Here is a 14,887-nt window from a genome sequence, read left to right on the forward strand (position 1 = left end):
TAAAATAAATTAAAAGCCTTTTCTCTAAGAACATCAGGTAGCACAGGCAAACAAAACTAAAAGGAATGGGTAAGACTATTTTAGAATTCTTATGGAAGAATTTTTGGCAGTTTCATAGTATGGCTGGAAAATGTTTTAGTTCATATTAGTAACAAAGTTAAAAAGAAGTTTAGGCTTTTATATGAGACTAACAAGGGGCTTGATGGGACCAGCCCACCATACAGACTGTCCTTTGCAAAATATGTAAGCAATGATAGCATCTTCACTTTTATCCTGCAGAATTTATTACTATTTTTATAGTAACCAAGAGGGTGCTAGCCATTTTCAAAAAAAAAAAAAAAAAAGCCAATGCATTGCCTTATCCCACATTGCTTGAAAGCTAATTTTAATCATGGAGATGGAGTGAGGAACGACAACGGTGACAGCAATAAAGTCTTATGGTTACTTCGTTTTAGCATGCGGATATTTTGGTGGTTCTGTTTAATTTATATTTTTCCTGTGAATATTCAGCATAAAAAGAATATGAAACAATGGTATAAACTTGCAGTTAAAGAATAAAGATAAATTACAATGGTAAAAAATAGGGTTGTCAAGCGATTAAAAAAAGTAATTGCAATTAATCACACTGTTAAACAATAACAGAATACCATTTATTTAAATATTTTTGGATGTTTTCTACATTTTCAAATATACTGATTTCAGTTACAACACAGAATACAAAGTGTACTGTGCTCATGAAATATTTATTTTTGATTACAAAGATCTGCACTGTAAAAAAACAAAGAAATAGTATTTTTCAATTCACCTAATATGAGTACTGTAGTACAATCTCTTTATCATGAAAGTTGAACTTATACATTTAGAATTATGTACAAGAAAACTTGCATTCAAAAATAAAACAATGTAAAATTTTAGAGCCTGCAAGTCCACTCAGTCCTACTTCTTGTTCAGCCAATCACTCAGACAAACAAGTTTGTTTACATTTGCAGGAAATAATGCTGCCCACTTCTTGTTTACAATGTCACCTGAAAGTAAGAACAGGTGTTCTCATGGCACTGTTGGAGCCGGTGTCACAAGGTATTTACGTGCCAGATGCGCTAAAGATTCACATGTCCCTTCATGCTTCAACCAACGTTCCAGAAGACATGCGTCCATGCTGATGATGGGTTCTGCTCGGTGACAATCCAAAGCAGCGCGGACTGACGCATGTTCATTTTCATTATCTGAGTCAGATGCCACCAGCAGAAGGTTGATTTTCTTTTCTGGTGGTTTGGCTTCTGTAGTTTCCACATCAGAATCTTGCTCTTTTAAGACTTCTGAAAGCAAGCTCCATACCTCGTCCCTCTCAGATTTTGGAAGGCACTTCAGATTCTTAAACCTTGGGTCGAGAGCTCTAGCTATCTTTAGAAATCTCACATTGGTACCTTCTTTGTGTTTTGTGAAATCTGCAGTGAAAGTGTTCTTATAATGAATAACATGTGCTGGGTCATCATCCGAGACTGCTATAACATGTAATATGTGGCAGAATGTGTGTAAAACAGAGCAAGGGAAATACAATTCTCCCCCAAGCTGTTAAGTCAGATATTTAATTAACGCTTATTTTTTTAATGTGTGTCATCAGCAAAGAAGCATGTCCTCTGGAACGGTGGCTGAAGCATGAAGGGGCATATGAATGTTTAGCATATCTGGCACGCAAATACCTTGCGATGCCGGCTACAAAAATGCCATGCAAATGCCTGTTCTCACTTTCTGGTGATGTTGTTAAAAAGAAGAAGGCAGCATTATCTTCCTTAAATGTAAACAAACTTGTTTTTCTTAGTGATTGGCTGAACAAGAAGTAGGACTCAGTGGACTCCTAGGCTCTGAAGTTTTACATTGTTTTGTTTTTAAGTGCAGTCATGTAACAAAAAAAATCGACATTTGTAAGTTTTACGACAAAAAGATTGCACTACAGTACTTATATGAGGTGAATTGAAAAATACTGTTTCTTTTGTTTATCATTTTTACAGTTTAAATATTTGTAAGCAAAAATAATATTCACTTTGATTTCAACTACAACACATAATACAATATATATGAAAATGTAGAATACCATCCAAAATATTTAATACATTTCAATTGGTATTCTATTATTTAACAGTGCAATTAAAACTGATTAATTGTGTTTAAATTTTTTTAACCGTGATTAATTTTTTAAAGTTAATCACGTGAGTTAACTGCGATTAATTGACAGCCCTAGTAAAAAATTATTCTCCCTTTACTGCTCTTTATGACGTATAAAAGATAGATTCAAAGTTTGTTACCTACCTGGCTTGTTTTTAACTCAGAAATAGAAAGACTTTATTTCTCTGCTTTTGTTGGATATTTAAGCAGGATACTAACACCACAACAGAATGAAACCTTAGCTGTAACTTCCTCAGTTTCTAAGGAAAGGGTGTGGATGTTGAATTTTTATATCAACTGTTCATCAGAATTTGCCCTTACACAAAAACCAAAATAATCCCCCAACCCTACCACAAAGTTTTTAAAAGGCTGACTAAAACTTCTCTTCCCTGTAAGGAAAGCCTGGGAAAGATACAAATTCAAGTTTCTGCCGAGTAGTGATCTCACTACTCGGGGCTCAATGGGACGTAGACTCCTACATCATGGGAACTTAAAAAAAATTGGTTTTCATGCTGCCCATCCAGTTCCTGGAAGATAACAAGGAGCTTGGCTATGGACAGCCAGATAAAACCAAGGCATGCAATCTTATTTTCCCTGGTGGGTTTATAGGATCACAGAACCAGGCCTGGAGGTGTTAAGTAACAGGGGAACATTTAAATGCAGCTGAGGTTCATATTACAGAGACCAACAGACTGATATAATAAAAATAGGAAAGTAGTCCCTAATGTGTGGGGAAAAGACTGAACTCAACATGGAAAGAGACTTTGTTGTCTTGATTGTGACTTGGATTTGGATGTAGTTTTTATCTCAGCAAGGGGAGAATGATTTGGTATGATGTTTTTTGCTTCAGGAGGAGGGGGATTTTTATTTAGGATCTTATCTATAAGGGGAGGATAACTGTCCAGTTGTGTGGGCTCCTCCTTGACTGATCCCATCTTGTAATAAGCACACACCCTTTTCGCTTTGCAATTTACCTTTAAGAAACTTCTGTCTTTATAGAGTAGTAAGGCAGAATATGAAAATAACTTTCATACATATATATTATTCTGTTACGGACTGGTGGCTCATTTTCTGTCAACATACTAAAACAATGAATATGATTACCCTCTCTCATATTTAAATATTTGGGGAACACATAGTAAAATATACCAGGCCTAGGGATTTGTCAGAAGTAGTTTTTTATTTTATAAATGAAACTGATGCTTACTGTCATCACGACCTGACTGAAAGCTGCTGCCCCTTTTCAGCGAAGCAGTCTGACTGAGATGACCGAGTGGAGACGGACGCACATCACTATCCAAGTCTAGCATGGGGCTATGTAGCAATGAATTGCCTGAAAAACAGTGACACAGTTATTAATATATTTATTTTCTTATGAAACCCCAATTTCATTTGCAGAAGGACTGTGCTGGGTTCAAAATTATGTAATAAAAATATGTCTTCAACCTAAGAAAGAAATGATTGTTCACTCTGTGCAGTAAGTACAGTTCTTCGAGATGTGCGGCCCTATGGGTGTCCTATAGGTGTGCTTGGACTCCTTGCGCATCTGATCAGAGATTTCTCATAGCAGTGTTCATTCGGCCTGCATGTGTGCTCGTCAGCCCTGTGCTGTTGTTATATAGCACTGTATGAGTGAACCGCCCTCAGTTCCTTCTCTACCATGAACCTATATAGTAGAGAACTCCAAAGCAGAGGGGAAGTATGGCGGATAGTGGAGCACCCATATGGACACATATCTCTAAGAACTACAGTTACTGCACAGGGTGAGCAACCATTTCTTCTTCTTCAAGTAGTGTCCCTATGAGTGCTTCACTCTAGGTGACTACCATGCAGTTCCACTTTAAAGAGGAGGGGGGCTTTGTAGTGGAATCTAGTATGAAACAGTCCATCTGAGCCAAACATACTATTGGAAGCAGACTTGTGAGTTATTGCATAGTGTTCAGCATCATATATATAGCAGTGGATTGACGTATTTCAGTAATAATGGGCATGTTTTTGAGACATGCCATACAGATGGAAATGGACCATGTAGAGAGAGTCAGTATGTCCGAAGGTACTTGAATATTATGAGATTCATTGCAAGGATTAATGCAGTCAGTTATCTACAAGGAAAATCTTTTATTAGAAATTGAAGACCCTTTTGATCTATCTGCAAGTGAGACAAAAAATTTTGGGGTCTTTATGGAGGTTTAGTCCAGCTAGAAGGCCTGGGCTCTTCTGATGTCAAGGACGTGCAACAGTGCCTCTTGTTTATCTAGGTGAGGTTTACTGTGGAACACTGGCAGGTGAAAGGGTTGGTCAATATGGAACTCAGAGGAGATTTTAGGTAAAAATTTGGGGTGTGATCACAACATGACTTTGTCCTTAAAAATACTGTGAAAGGGAGGCATGACATATGGGCCCTTATTTCCCCAACCCATCACACTGACACGATGGCTATCAGGAATGTCATTTTCATTGATAAATGGAGAAGTGAGCAGGTAACCATCAGTTCAAACTGTGGTCACATAAGGCATTTAAGAACTAGACTCAAACCCTAAACCGAAGTAGGACGCTTGACTGGGGGAAAAAGATTTACGATCACCCTGAGGAACCTCACTGTCATTGGGTGGGCAAAAGTGGAATTACTCTCTATTGGAGAATGGAAAGCCATGACTGCTGCCAGGTGGACTCTAACAAAGTTCATTGATAGCCCCAAACTTTTTAGTGTTAGGATATAGTCCAGTACATCTGGTAGCGATGAGGTCATAAGTGAAATATGTTTGAGGTCACACCAACAGACAAATCTGGTCCATTTTTGAGAGTATATGTAGTGAGTAACTGTCTTCTTCTGTGTAACAGTACTCTCTTTAACTCTTATGAGCGGGGTCATTTCTAACCCCATGAACCATTGACCAATCATGCTTTGAGACTGGGGTGAAGGATCTTCCTGCTTTCCTGGGAGAGGAGATGAGGAAAGGCTGTCCCAGAGAGTGACTGGTGAGCAAATGGCCAGTTGTATCAGGTAAGGAAGCCATGTTTGTATGGGCCAGGTTGGAACTATTAGGATGACTCTGGCTTTATCCTTTTTTATTTTGAGTAGAACTTTGGCTATTAGAGGAGTTGGTGCAAAAGTGTACAGTAGATCCAGTGAACAGTGAAGGTGAAAAGCATCCCCTAGGGATTGGGGACCCAGCCCACCTCTGGAGCAAAACTTGGCAAATCTCTTGTTAATCTCTGTGATGAATAAGTCTACTGGGGGAGGCACTGCTGGAATATGTAGAGAAACATGCTGGAATCTACTTCCCACTTGTGGTCTTGGAAGAAGTACCTGCTGGGTGTATACATGGTCACACTCTGAACCCCCGGAAGATAGGCAGCTGTGATGACGATCTGATTGCATATGCAGGTGGATATGCACAAATTCCAAACTTCAAGAGCCTGGGCGCAGTGGGGAGAGGGACTCTTGCTCCTCCTTGCTGGTTGATTGGTTGATACAAAACATGTGTGACATATCGTCTGTCAAGATCTTTACGTACTTGCCCCGATTACTGGTAGAAACTGGAGACAGGCGTATTTGATCACTCTGAGTTCCAGCAGATTGACGTGTAGAGTGGTTTCTTGCAAGGTTCACTTGCCCTGGGCTGTGAGTGTCCAGATGTGCTCCCCACCCTAGCAAGGATATATCCATCATTAATATGACCTTTGGGGACTTCTGTTCAAACATTGTGATGGTCTTTCCACCAAGTGAGGGATTCCTTTATGCAGGTGGGTATGGAAAGTAGAATATTTAAACTGTGTCTGATGAATAAACAGTCCTGAGACACCCTTGAATGTAGTCTTGTGTGATCTACAACGAAGGTACCAGCTGCCACATGCCCCAACAACTGAAGACCATTCTTGACCGGGGTTTGAGGGCTGAGCTGGATTGTATTGGTTATGTTGGAAAGAGCCACAAATCTGTGAGATGGGAAGGTAGGCTCTTGCCATTACTGAATTGAGATGAGCTCCTATGAATTCTAAGTTTTGCACAGGGGTTTCAGGGGATTTTTGAATGTTCAATTGTAGGCCCAATTTGAGGAAGAGTTTCATGGCTTTGGAAGTTGCATGTGAAGTTAGTTCCAGGGAGCAACACTGCAGTAGCAAATAATCTAGGGAAGGGAACACTAAAATACTTTGCCTGTGGAGCTGCACCGCTACTATTGACATGATCTTTGAAAAAACCTTTCAATTCCTTCACCATTACAGAATCCAGGTGTTATGACTCTGTAGCAGTGGGAAAGATGGGCAGGCCATGGAATATACCTGGACAACACATCTCGAGGAACCACAGTCACTGTAAGATAAGGAACTGTTTCTTCTTCTTTAAGTGCTTATCCATACTTATTCCACTGTGACTAATTTAACAGAAGTGGGTGCTACCAAATTATAGCAGACTGCCAGGTCTACTATAGTTAAGGTTAAGACTAACTTTCTGTTTCAAGCTCGAATCAGCAAAGGGCTCTAAAATCATCATGGTTACTCAGACTGCCCTTAAATCTGGTTTGCCTCATTGGGGCATATGAAGACCTAAATAGATAATCCTCTGAGAACTGGAAGGAATGCAGTTCAAGCCTGATTAAACTGCTCTTGGTTTCAGAACATTTATATGAAGATGAGCTTCCTGATGAGATGAGAGGACTTGAGTCTGTGAGTTGTCTAGCTCCCCATCCTATATTGGAGGCATTTGTTTCTAGAGTCTTAGATGGTAACAGTGCAGAGAAGCGTACTCCCTTGCAAAGCTTTTCAGAATCCTTCCATCAGTTTAAGGACAATAGGATTTCTAGGGTGACCTGCAACTTCTTCTCTAGGTGATATGTGATGAGCGGATATACTGACTTCAAATATTCTTTCATGTAACTAAGTCTGGCATGCTGAGTTATGTAAGTGCAGGAGATCATGTACCCTGGAAGCCTGAAGCAAGTTCTCACAGATGTTGAAGGATGTACCTGCAGTTGACTCTCTACTATGCTGCAGAATATTCTTTGAGGTAAGTAAGCTTTTGCTGTGGCTGCGTCCAAGACTACACCCCTACAAACTGTATTCTTTGGGCTGGTCTACACTATGGGGGGAGATCAATCTAAGTTAGGCAACTGCAGCTACGTGAATAACGTAGCTGAAGTCAACGTACTTAGATCTACTTACCGTGGTGTCTTCACTGCGGAGTTGATGGGAGACACTCTCCCATCGAGTCCCCTTGTGCTTCTTGTTGAGGTGGAGTACCAGAGTTGACGCTAGAGTGATTGGCATTTGATCTATTGTGTCTATACTAGAGACGATAAATCAACCCCCGCTGGATCGATTGCTGTCTGTCGATCCAGCCAGTAGTGTAGACATGCCTTTTGAGTGGGAACTAAGAGCAATTTCTCCTTATTGGCTCTAAGTCCTAGAGAGACAAAGAGACAGAGAATCTGCTCAACAGAATCAGCAGCTTGATGAGATTTCCCTTGAGTAAGCCAGTGACCCACAAATGGCTAAACTATGACTCCCTATGTTCTCAGGTAAAATGCCACTATAGCTAGACATTTGGTGAATACCCCGAGTGCCATTGATAGTCCAAATGGCAGAACCCTGAATTGGTAATTGTAGTTGCCCACTTGAAATTTTAGATCTCTTCGGTGGGCGGGATGGCTGGCTATATAGAAATAAGCATCCTGAAGGTTGAGAGCTGCATACCGGTCCTGTGGATTTAGGGAGGGAATCACAGAAGCTAGAATTATCATCCTTATCCTGAATTTGCTGATGAAATCGCTCTGATGTCTTCAAATACAGAAGTGGGCGCCATTTTCCATTTTTATTTGGTGTCAGAAAATAGTGAGAATGTAACCCCTTCCCCGTAAATTATGGTGAGACTTGTTCTACTGGTCCAAGAGATAGACGTCACAAGGGGTCTCTGACAAGGGATGAGGAAAGTGTGGAACTGAGGAAAGTGTGGAACTGAATGGAATATCCCACTTCTACTACCTCCGTAGCCCAACAGTCTATCATTATGGTACTCTAAACCCCATGAAAATGAAAGAGATGGCCTCCAAATGGGGCTGAAATAATAAGATGATCTATTAGAAGTCATTCACAGCTCCAACTGAGGAATAAAATTTGCTGCCTTGAGAATGCTGTCAGGTGTGAAGATTATGCATGGCAAGTCAATGTTTTCCTCGTCGATGCTTTCTTGGAGGTACAGAATGTCTGTGTTTAGGGCAATAAGACTTCCTAGGGTAAGACTGAGGCCTAGCTAGTTTCCTTGTGAAAGCAGGTGTACACACCCCTGAAAATCTCAGAGTTGCTCACAAGTCATTTTAGGAAAGTAAGGCCTCATCTATTTTCTAAGTGAATATGTCACATTTATCAAAAGGCAGGTCACATCCCTCAAAATGCAGACCCTCTATGGTAACTTGTAAGTCCTAAGATATGCTGGACACATGTAGCCAGTAAGACATTCTCATGGCAACAAAATTTGTCATGGACTTGGAGACGGTATCAGATACATCAAGAGTTGCCTTTTTAGAAGTATGTGCTACAAATTGCTTCTCTGAAATCAAACACTTTCTTTCCCTGCTGTAAGATTTGATCACAAAATTTAGAGATGTTATCATAATTTAATTAATCTTGTTTCTCCAGCATGGGTTGGTAATTGGCTGTTCTCATGTGCGACCTGGCAGATCAGTAATTCTTGTATCCAAATATGTCTGATACAAGGGCAAACATTTTTAAAATAGGCATGTACAATGTAAATGCGAACAGTTAAATTGTGCATGTAAAATATGCAATTGCACAGACAATAAAGATCTGTCCCTGGATATTAAATTTTTGCATTCACAACTTATATGCCTATTATTTTTTTAAAAGGTATACCCAAATATTCTAATTTTAGAAAAACTTGACATCTATAACAACATTTTAGTAACATTTTTGGAATTAAATATTCTGAATGGGGTGAATTTACTCTCTCACACAGAATGAAAACCCAAACAATATAAAGGGGCAAGTACAAATTATGTAATACATTTTTCCCCAAGGCCAAAGGAGGTAGGCTATAACACAGAAGGCGTGAAATTCTAAAAGCTTAACATAATTCTTTGGTATCGGTATAAGCTTTTCCATTGACATTACTTCTAGGATTCAAACAAATAAAAAATTTATGAAATGTCAAGAAAAAGAAGGTAAGACAATTCAAAGTAATTTAGTTGGCATAAATATTTCCAGTTAAACTTAATTTAAAAAATATATTACAAAGCAACATTGTTTTCTCTAACACAGAAACCACTTTTTCATATACAGGAGAAAGTGAAAATTCCATGCTTTAACATATTGAAATAGATTTCCTGCCCTCACCATCCACACACCTTGTAAATGTGAGGAATTTCTTGTAAATAGGTAATCTCTAAAAATGACAATGCTTATTCAATTGGCACAATTAGTTAAGAAAAACAGACCATTTGCAAAATGATCTTTGGGCAAGTTCACTTAAAATAGTGTGCCTGATATTACACAGATATGGTTGAAAGTTGTAAAATTCTATTGCCACTGATACACTACAAAAACCCAAATGATTTATTTGTTCACCAATAGAAGATAGTGTAAAGAATACTCTCTTGTTCCTCTAGGAACCACATCATCAGGTTGCAGTGGTACCAGGAAAAGAAAGTTTAACACGAACTAATTTCTTAATTGGTTGTCTGACATTATAAGCAAGTATAACAGAGCAGCAGGGAACAACAGCAACACATATACCTCCAGGACTAATAAACATCTGGAGTACATTAGCAAAGCCGATCTTGCTCTGAACTGACCAGAAGATAGCGCTTGAAGACTGCATACTCAACATAAATCTTGAAAAGTGGAAGTTAACTTACAAACAAGTTTTCTTCCATATTCAACTCCTCTCTAGGAGCACAAGTACTAGGTTAGCCATGGAATATAACACAATGAATTATTTTAAGAGCAAAGTATGGAATGGAGATATTAATGTTCAGTAAATATTTAAAACCCCAAAAGAAATTACTGTGATTACAAGTTTACTTTTTTCACACACATTCTACAATTTTTAACCTGAGATTCTTAGTATCTTATATTTGAATTTCAAGAAATTAAGGGATTCGCATTGCAGGAACAGGTTTTAGCTGGTGTATATGCAGCATAAATACACATTCTTGACATACAATTTTTTTTAATGTAATGTATCACATCTTTGATGGCACAGAAATATTTTGTTCCAAAACATATTATCTGTGTAGAGCATATTTGTTAGTGACTACAGTGCCAAATTGTATATTTAACTACAGGAACACAGAAAAATAAAGATTTAAATTAAAATTTACTACATTCTCCCCACCTACCCATCCAAGCTAACAGACTGCAAATGTAATTAAAGCCTTTTTATATCTACAACGGTAAAACCATGAAAAGATAAAATAAAGCAGAATTTGTAACTGAAGATTTTTATATTAATTACTCCAGGATTTTTAAAGTCACTTTTTAATATTTTCCTATGCTATTTGAATATAAAATATACTATAATATGTATTTTACATCAGCTATATTTACAGTGATAAAGTGGCATAACATATGAATATTAGAATGGTTACCTTTGAGATTTACCCACACTCTTTGTCTGTGCTCAGAACCTCTCAAAATCAGGCCCTTGCATATAAAGCAAGTGTATGTCTTGTGAGGACATCTATTACACTTAGACATACACTTACTATATAGTAAGTAATTATGAATATATTCCTCTGTGCATGCTCCTATAACTGGGAGAAGAATTTTCTCGCTATATATTAACATATATGTATATGCTATATAAACACATTTACATACAGTACGCAATATGGATTATGCATATATACTGTATATCCAGCATGTTACTATCTGTAAATTCATTGAAGCTTTACAGGCAATATACTTAAAAAGTAGTTTTGCTGTAGTCTACAAACTGGTCAATAATTTAAACCCTGTAAACAATTACTTAATTTCTGTATTTTAAAACTTATTTGTGAAACTATTCTGCAGCATACATCTGTTTCGTAAAATTCTCTGTACCTTGACTTTATTTGTTCTTTTTCTCTATAAACAATGAGATTTTGTCTCTGAGCCACATTTAAATGGGGCCTCATTTCTGAATCAAACTGTACCAGGCATGTCATTCAAGTAAAATTCAACTAAAATTCTTTAAAAGGATTTCAGAAGAGGTATTGATTGAAGTTTGGCTCTATTGAGGATTATTTCTCCTTGGATTGAAAAAGCAACTTCTAATGAGACATGTTACAGCTCAGTTTTAGTAATTTTTCAATCTGAAGAATTACAATTTTCCTTTACAAGTTTCAGAGTAGCAGCCGTGTTAGTCTGTATTCGCAAAAAGAAAAGGAGTACTTGTGGCACCTTAGAACCTAACAAATTTATTAGAGCATAAGCTTTCGTGAGCTACAGCTCACTTCATCGGATCCACTGTATGCGTCCGATGAAGTGAGCTGTAGCTCACAAAAGCTTATGCTCTAATAAATTTGTTAGTCTCTAAGGTGCCACAAGTCCTCCTTTTAATTTTCCTTTATAAGCCAAAATGCCAGACTATACTTAAACAACAGACTATTGTATATATGGTATGAATATGTGTAAAATTTAAGAGGGCTCTGCACATGTGTAACTAGGTGAATATAGTTACTGTATTTTCTCATCCTTTATGTCTCTTATAGCGAGCTTTCTCACAGGCCACAACAGTGTGAGGGTATACTGATCTATAGCCTCCGGACTCTCTGAAGGGCGGCAGACTTCCTTACCACCCTTAAACACCTTTGAACATTTTTTCCTGTGCACAGCGGGCCCTTGTCCTGTGCTACAGTCCGACCACCCACTGTTGCTTGTTGACCAAACATGCAGTGCCTGGAGCCTGCACTGACACAACCAGGATAGGATTCCTTTCAAGCACACCGCATAGAAGAATTTCAATTTGCTGAGGCAAGAAATTAAGGGAGTAGTACAAATTCCCTTCAAATTAACCTGTATCAAAAGATAAGTTACTCTGTTTTGTTTGCTCTCAATACTCTCTCATATATATTTAGAACTATGACAGATTTCAGATGGTCAGTAAGTAAAAATACAAAACATTCCATTCAAACAAAACAGGAAAAACTAGCATTTAGTAGATTGGGGTTCTCATATATCACAACTACTGATATTTCTGGAATATGTTTAAAAATAAATGGTGCAAAAAGGTTTTATATTTAAAATCGCAATTTGTATACAGAAAGAAAACAGATTTGGCATAACAAATAAGAACTTCACAAATATTTTTCATTTTCAAAACTCAGTACCTAGAGTTAGGCACCTACATAAAAGTGACTTTGTTTTTACTGGTCTATTTTAGTGGAGTTGAAGTTTTTGGCATCCTTGACAGTCAGCCCACTTTTATTTAGTCACCTAAATAAGGATTTAGGAGACTAATTTTGGCACTGGGGGAAATTCTAGAAACTGAAGCCAATGGGACTTTTACTATTGATTTCAATGTGGCCAGCACTTCACCCCAGTTTGTACATGTTCGCCTTGATCTAATTGTTTCTTTTTATTGGCAGACCATTACTGCCTGCAACATAGGTTTAAACAATTTAAACTGATATATAAAGGAATTCTCCTCCCTCCCCTCGCAAATTTCCGCAGTAAGTGTGAACAGTGGACTAACATTTAATAATAAAAAAACCCAAAAACAAATCAAACAAAAACAACAGCCCAATGTCAAACTCTGTAATATTTTAATTTCTTAATTAATAACTCATTAAGAGTTTTGCTGGACATTCACTGTCAAAAGAGTATTTCTACAACGGACAGGGGATATGGTTTACACATGAAATGGCTCCCAGCTGCAAGAAGTCTTCTTCCAGATGTACAGTAAGTGAAGGCAATAGAAGAGAACCAGCTGCTAGGATAACAAATTGAAAAGGCCCTTTTGACACAAGCCTTGCTGGCCTGTCTGCTCTAACAAAGATAGATCATTCATCGCAAGGTGAAGAGAATTCTAGTATGGTACAGAAGAAAGAGCAAAGTGGTCTAAGCATCTGCCTCCTTCCTTCACACTATGTACAGCTGCTATTATTCTGGCATCAAAAGAAAACATATATCCTTAAGACAGCACCCACAGTTGAGCACCATACTAAAAGTGCTGCCAAAATTATACAAATTTTAGCATTAAAAAAAATGGCTAAAAGTGATACATTATTCTGTTTTAAGATAGATAATGTGTTTACTTTGTTAAAAAAACCAACACAGAACGTAGACAGGATCTATATAGCAACCACACCCCCCCATACTGCAGCAGGCAGTTCACGCTATAATTGTCTTAGCATTTTCATAAGACTCTATTTTAGGGATTGGAAAAATGGTTATATCTTTGCTCCAATACTGAACAACATCTTATGTGAAGATATTTTGATAAATGAAGATATTAGCTACAGTGATTTAAGATAACATTAGGTTCCTTCCCTGTTTTAGCTCACAGGATCACAAGACCCACATAACCAATAGCAAAGATCTTCTGCAGTTTCCACAGTATGCATCCGATGAAGTGAGCTGTGGCTCATGAAAGCTTATGCTCAAATAAATTGGTTAGTCTCTAAGGTGCCACAAGTACTCCTTTTCTTTTTGTGAATACAGACTAACACGGCTGTTACTCTGAAAGATCCAGCAATAACTATCAGACACGTAGAAAATATTCTTAATCTCTACGGTTTCTTTCCCTCATATTCACTTTAGAAATCCCAGTACTCACTGTATTTTGGCACTGCTCCTGGTGCCCCTAGGCAAATTTTAAACTAAAGCTTATTTATTTGCCTGCCAATTTACTTCATTATAATATCCCTTATGTTTTGTGTACTACAGTGAGTCTGACTACGAGAAGCCTAAAAAAGTAGTGAAAAACCAAAAAAAGCGCCAAATGGTAAAGGAGTGACCAAATGCATTTAAATAAATATTGTTTTAGCTGCAGGGGATAACTAAGGTGTCTAAGCACCAGGTTTGAAAATACCTAGACTCCTCCAAATCAAAGTAGGATCAAAGCAGACTATCCAGCCCAAAGTGAAAAATCAAGTACTATACAGTTTACTGTGCAGGTGCCTTTCAGAAGATATGCAAGTCCTGTCCGCTTTGAGCAGACATTAAGATCTCACAGTGCTTTTCACAAAGCAGGTTTTAAATTCAAATAGCAATTAAAAGCCTCCTATAATTCTATTTCTCTCTATTTTGGAGAATCTTCCTTGGGTAAGATGAGCCTATAAACTAATTGAAGGGAGGGACTTTGGCTCTACCTAAAATCGGTCTTTTGACAAATCACTGGCCTGATTTATAAAAAGGGTCCATCCAATGCTCTGGGCAATTGTTCTGTAAATGTAAAATAAAAAATACAAATATAAAGGATTGCTCATCCCACCTTCAGAGAGAGAACTTTTCAAATCATGAAGATAACAAAATAAATCCAAACCTCTCCAATCATCACCCCTTCTCAAAAGTCTAGCAAACATATAGGCTTTGACTGCCCAGAAGGTTAATTTAAGTACAAATCTGTCAGAGGAATAAGTGACTTCACAAGCAGATAAGACGACCTTGATGGGCAACTGGGCCAAAAGTTCCTAATGAGTCTAAAAGGTATTAGCAGGGGCATAGTTCCATGTTTACCTCCTATCTCTGAAAACTTATTGGAAGAGGTTGACTTTGTTTGTGGGCA

At 37.9% G+C, this 14,887-nt stretch overlaps 1 protein-coding gene across 4 annotated transcripts in view; it reads right to left on the reverse strand.

Moving 5' to 3' along the window:
* EXOC2 (exocyst complex component 2) overlaps positions 1-14,887 on the reverse strand; it is a 188,655-nt gene that overhangs the window by 95,157 nt on the left and 78,611 nt on the right. For 3 of the 4 annotated variants that reach the window (XM_077810716.1, XM_077810715.1, XM_077810718.1), the window contains exon 12: positions 3,371-3,496. The exons of the other annotated variant lie outside the window; for it this stretch is intronic. In XM_077810716.1, coding sequence (XP_077666842.1) covers positions 3,371-3,496 — 126 coding nt within the window. The remainder of the gene's footprint in view (positions 1-3,370; positions 3,497-14,887) is intronic. 4 annotated transcript variants of the gene reach the window in all.

The sequence above is a fragment of the Eretmochelys imbricata genome, chromosome 2 (genome assembly GCF_965152235.1).
Source record: "Eretmochelys imbricata isolate rEreImb1 chromosome 2, rEreImb1.hap1, whole genome shotgun sequence".
NCBI classification, from domain to species: Eukaryota; Metazoa; Chordata; order Testudines; family Cheloniidae; genus Eretmochelys; species Eretmochelys imbricata.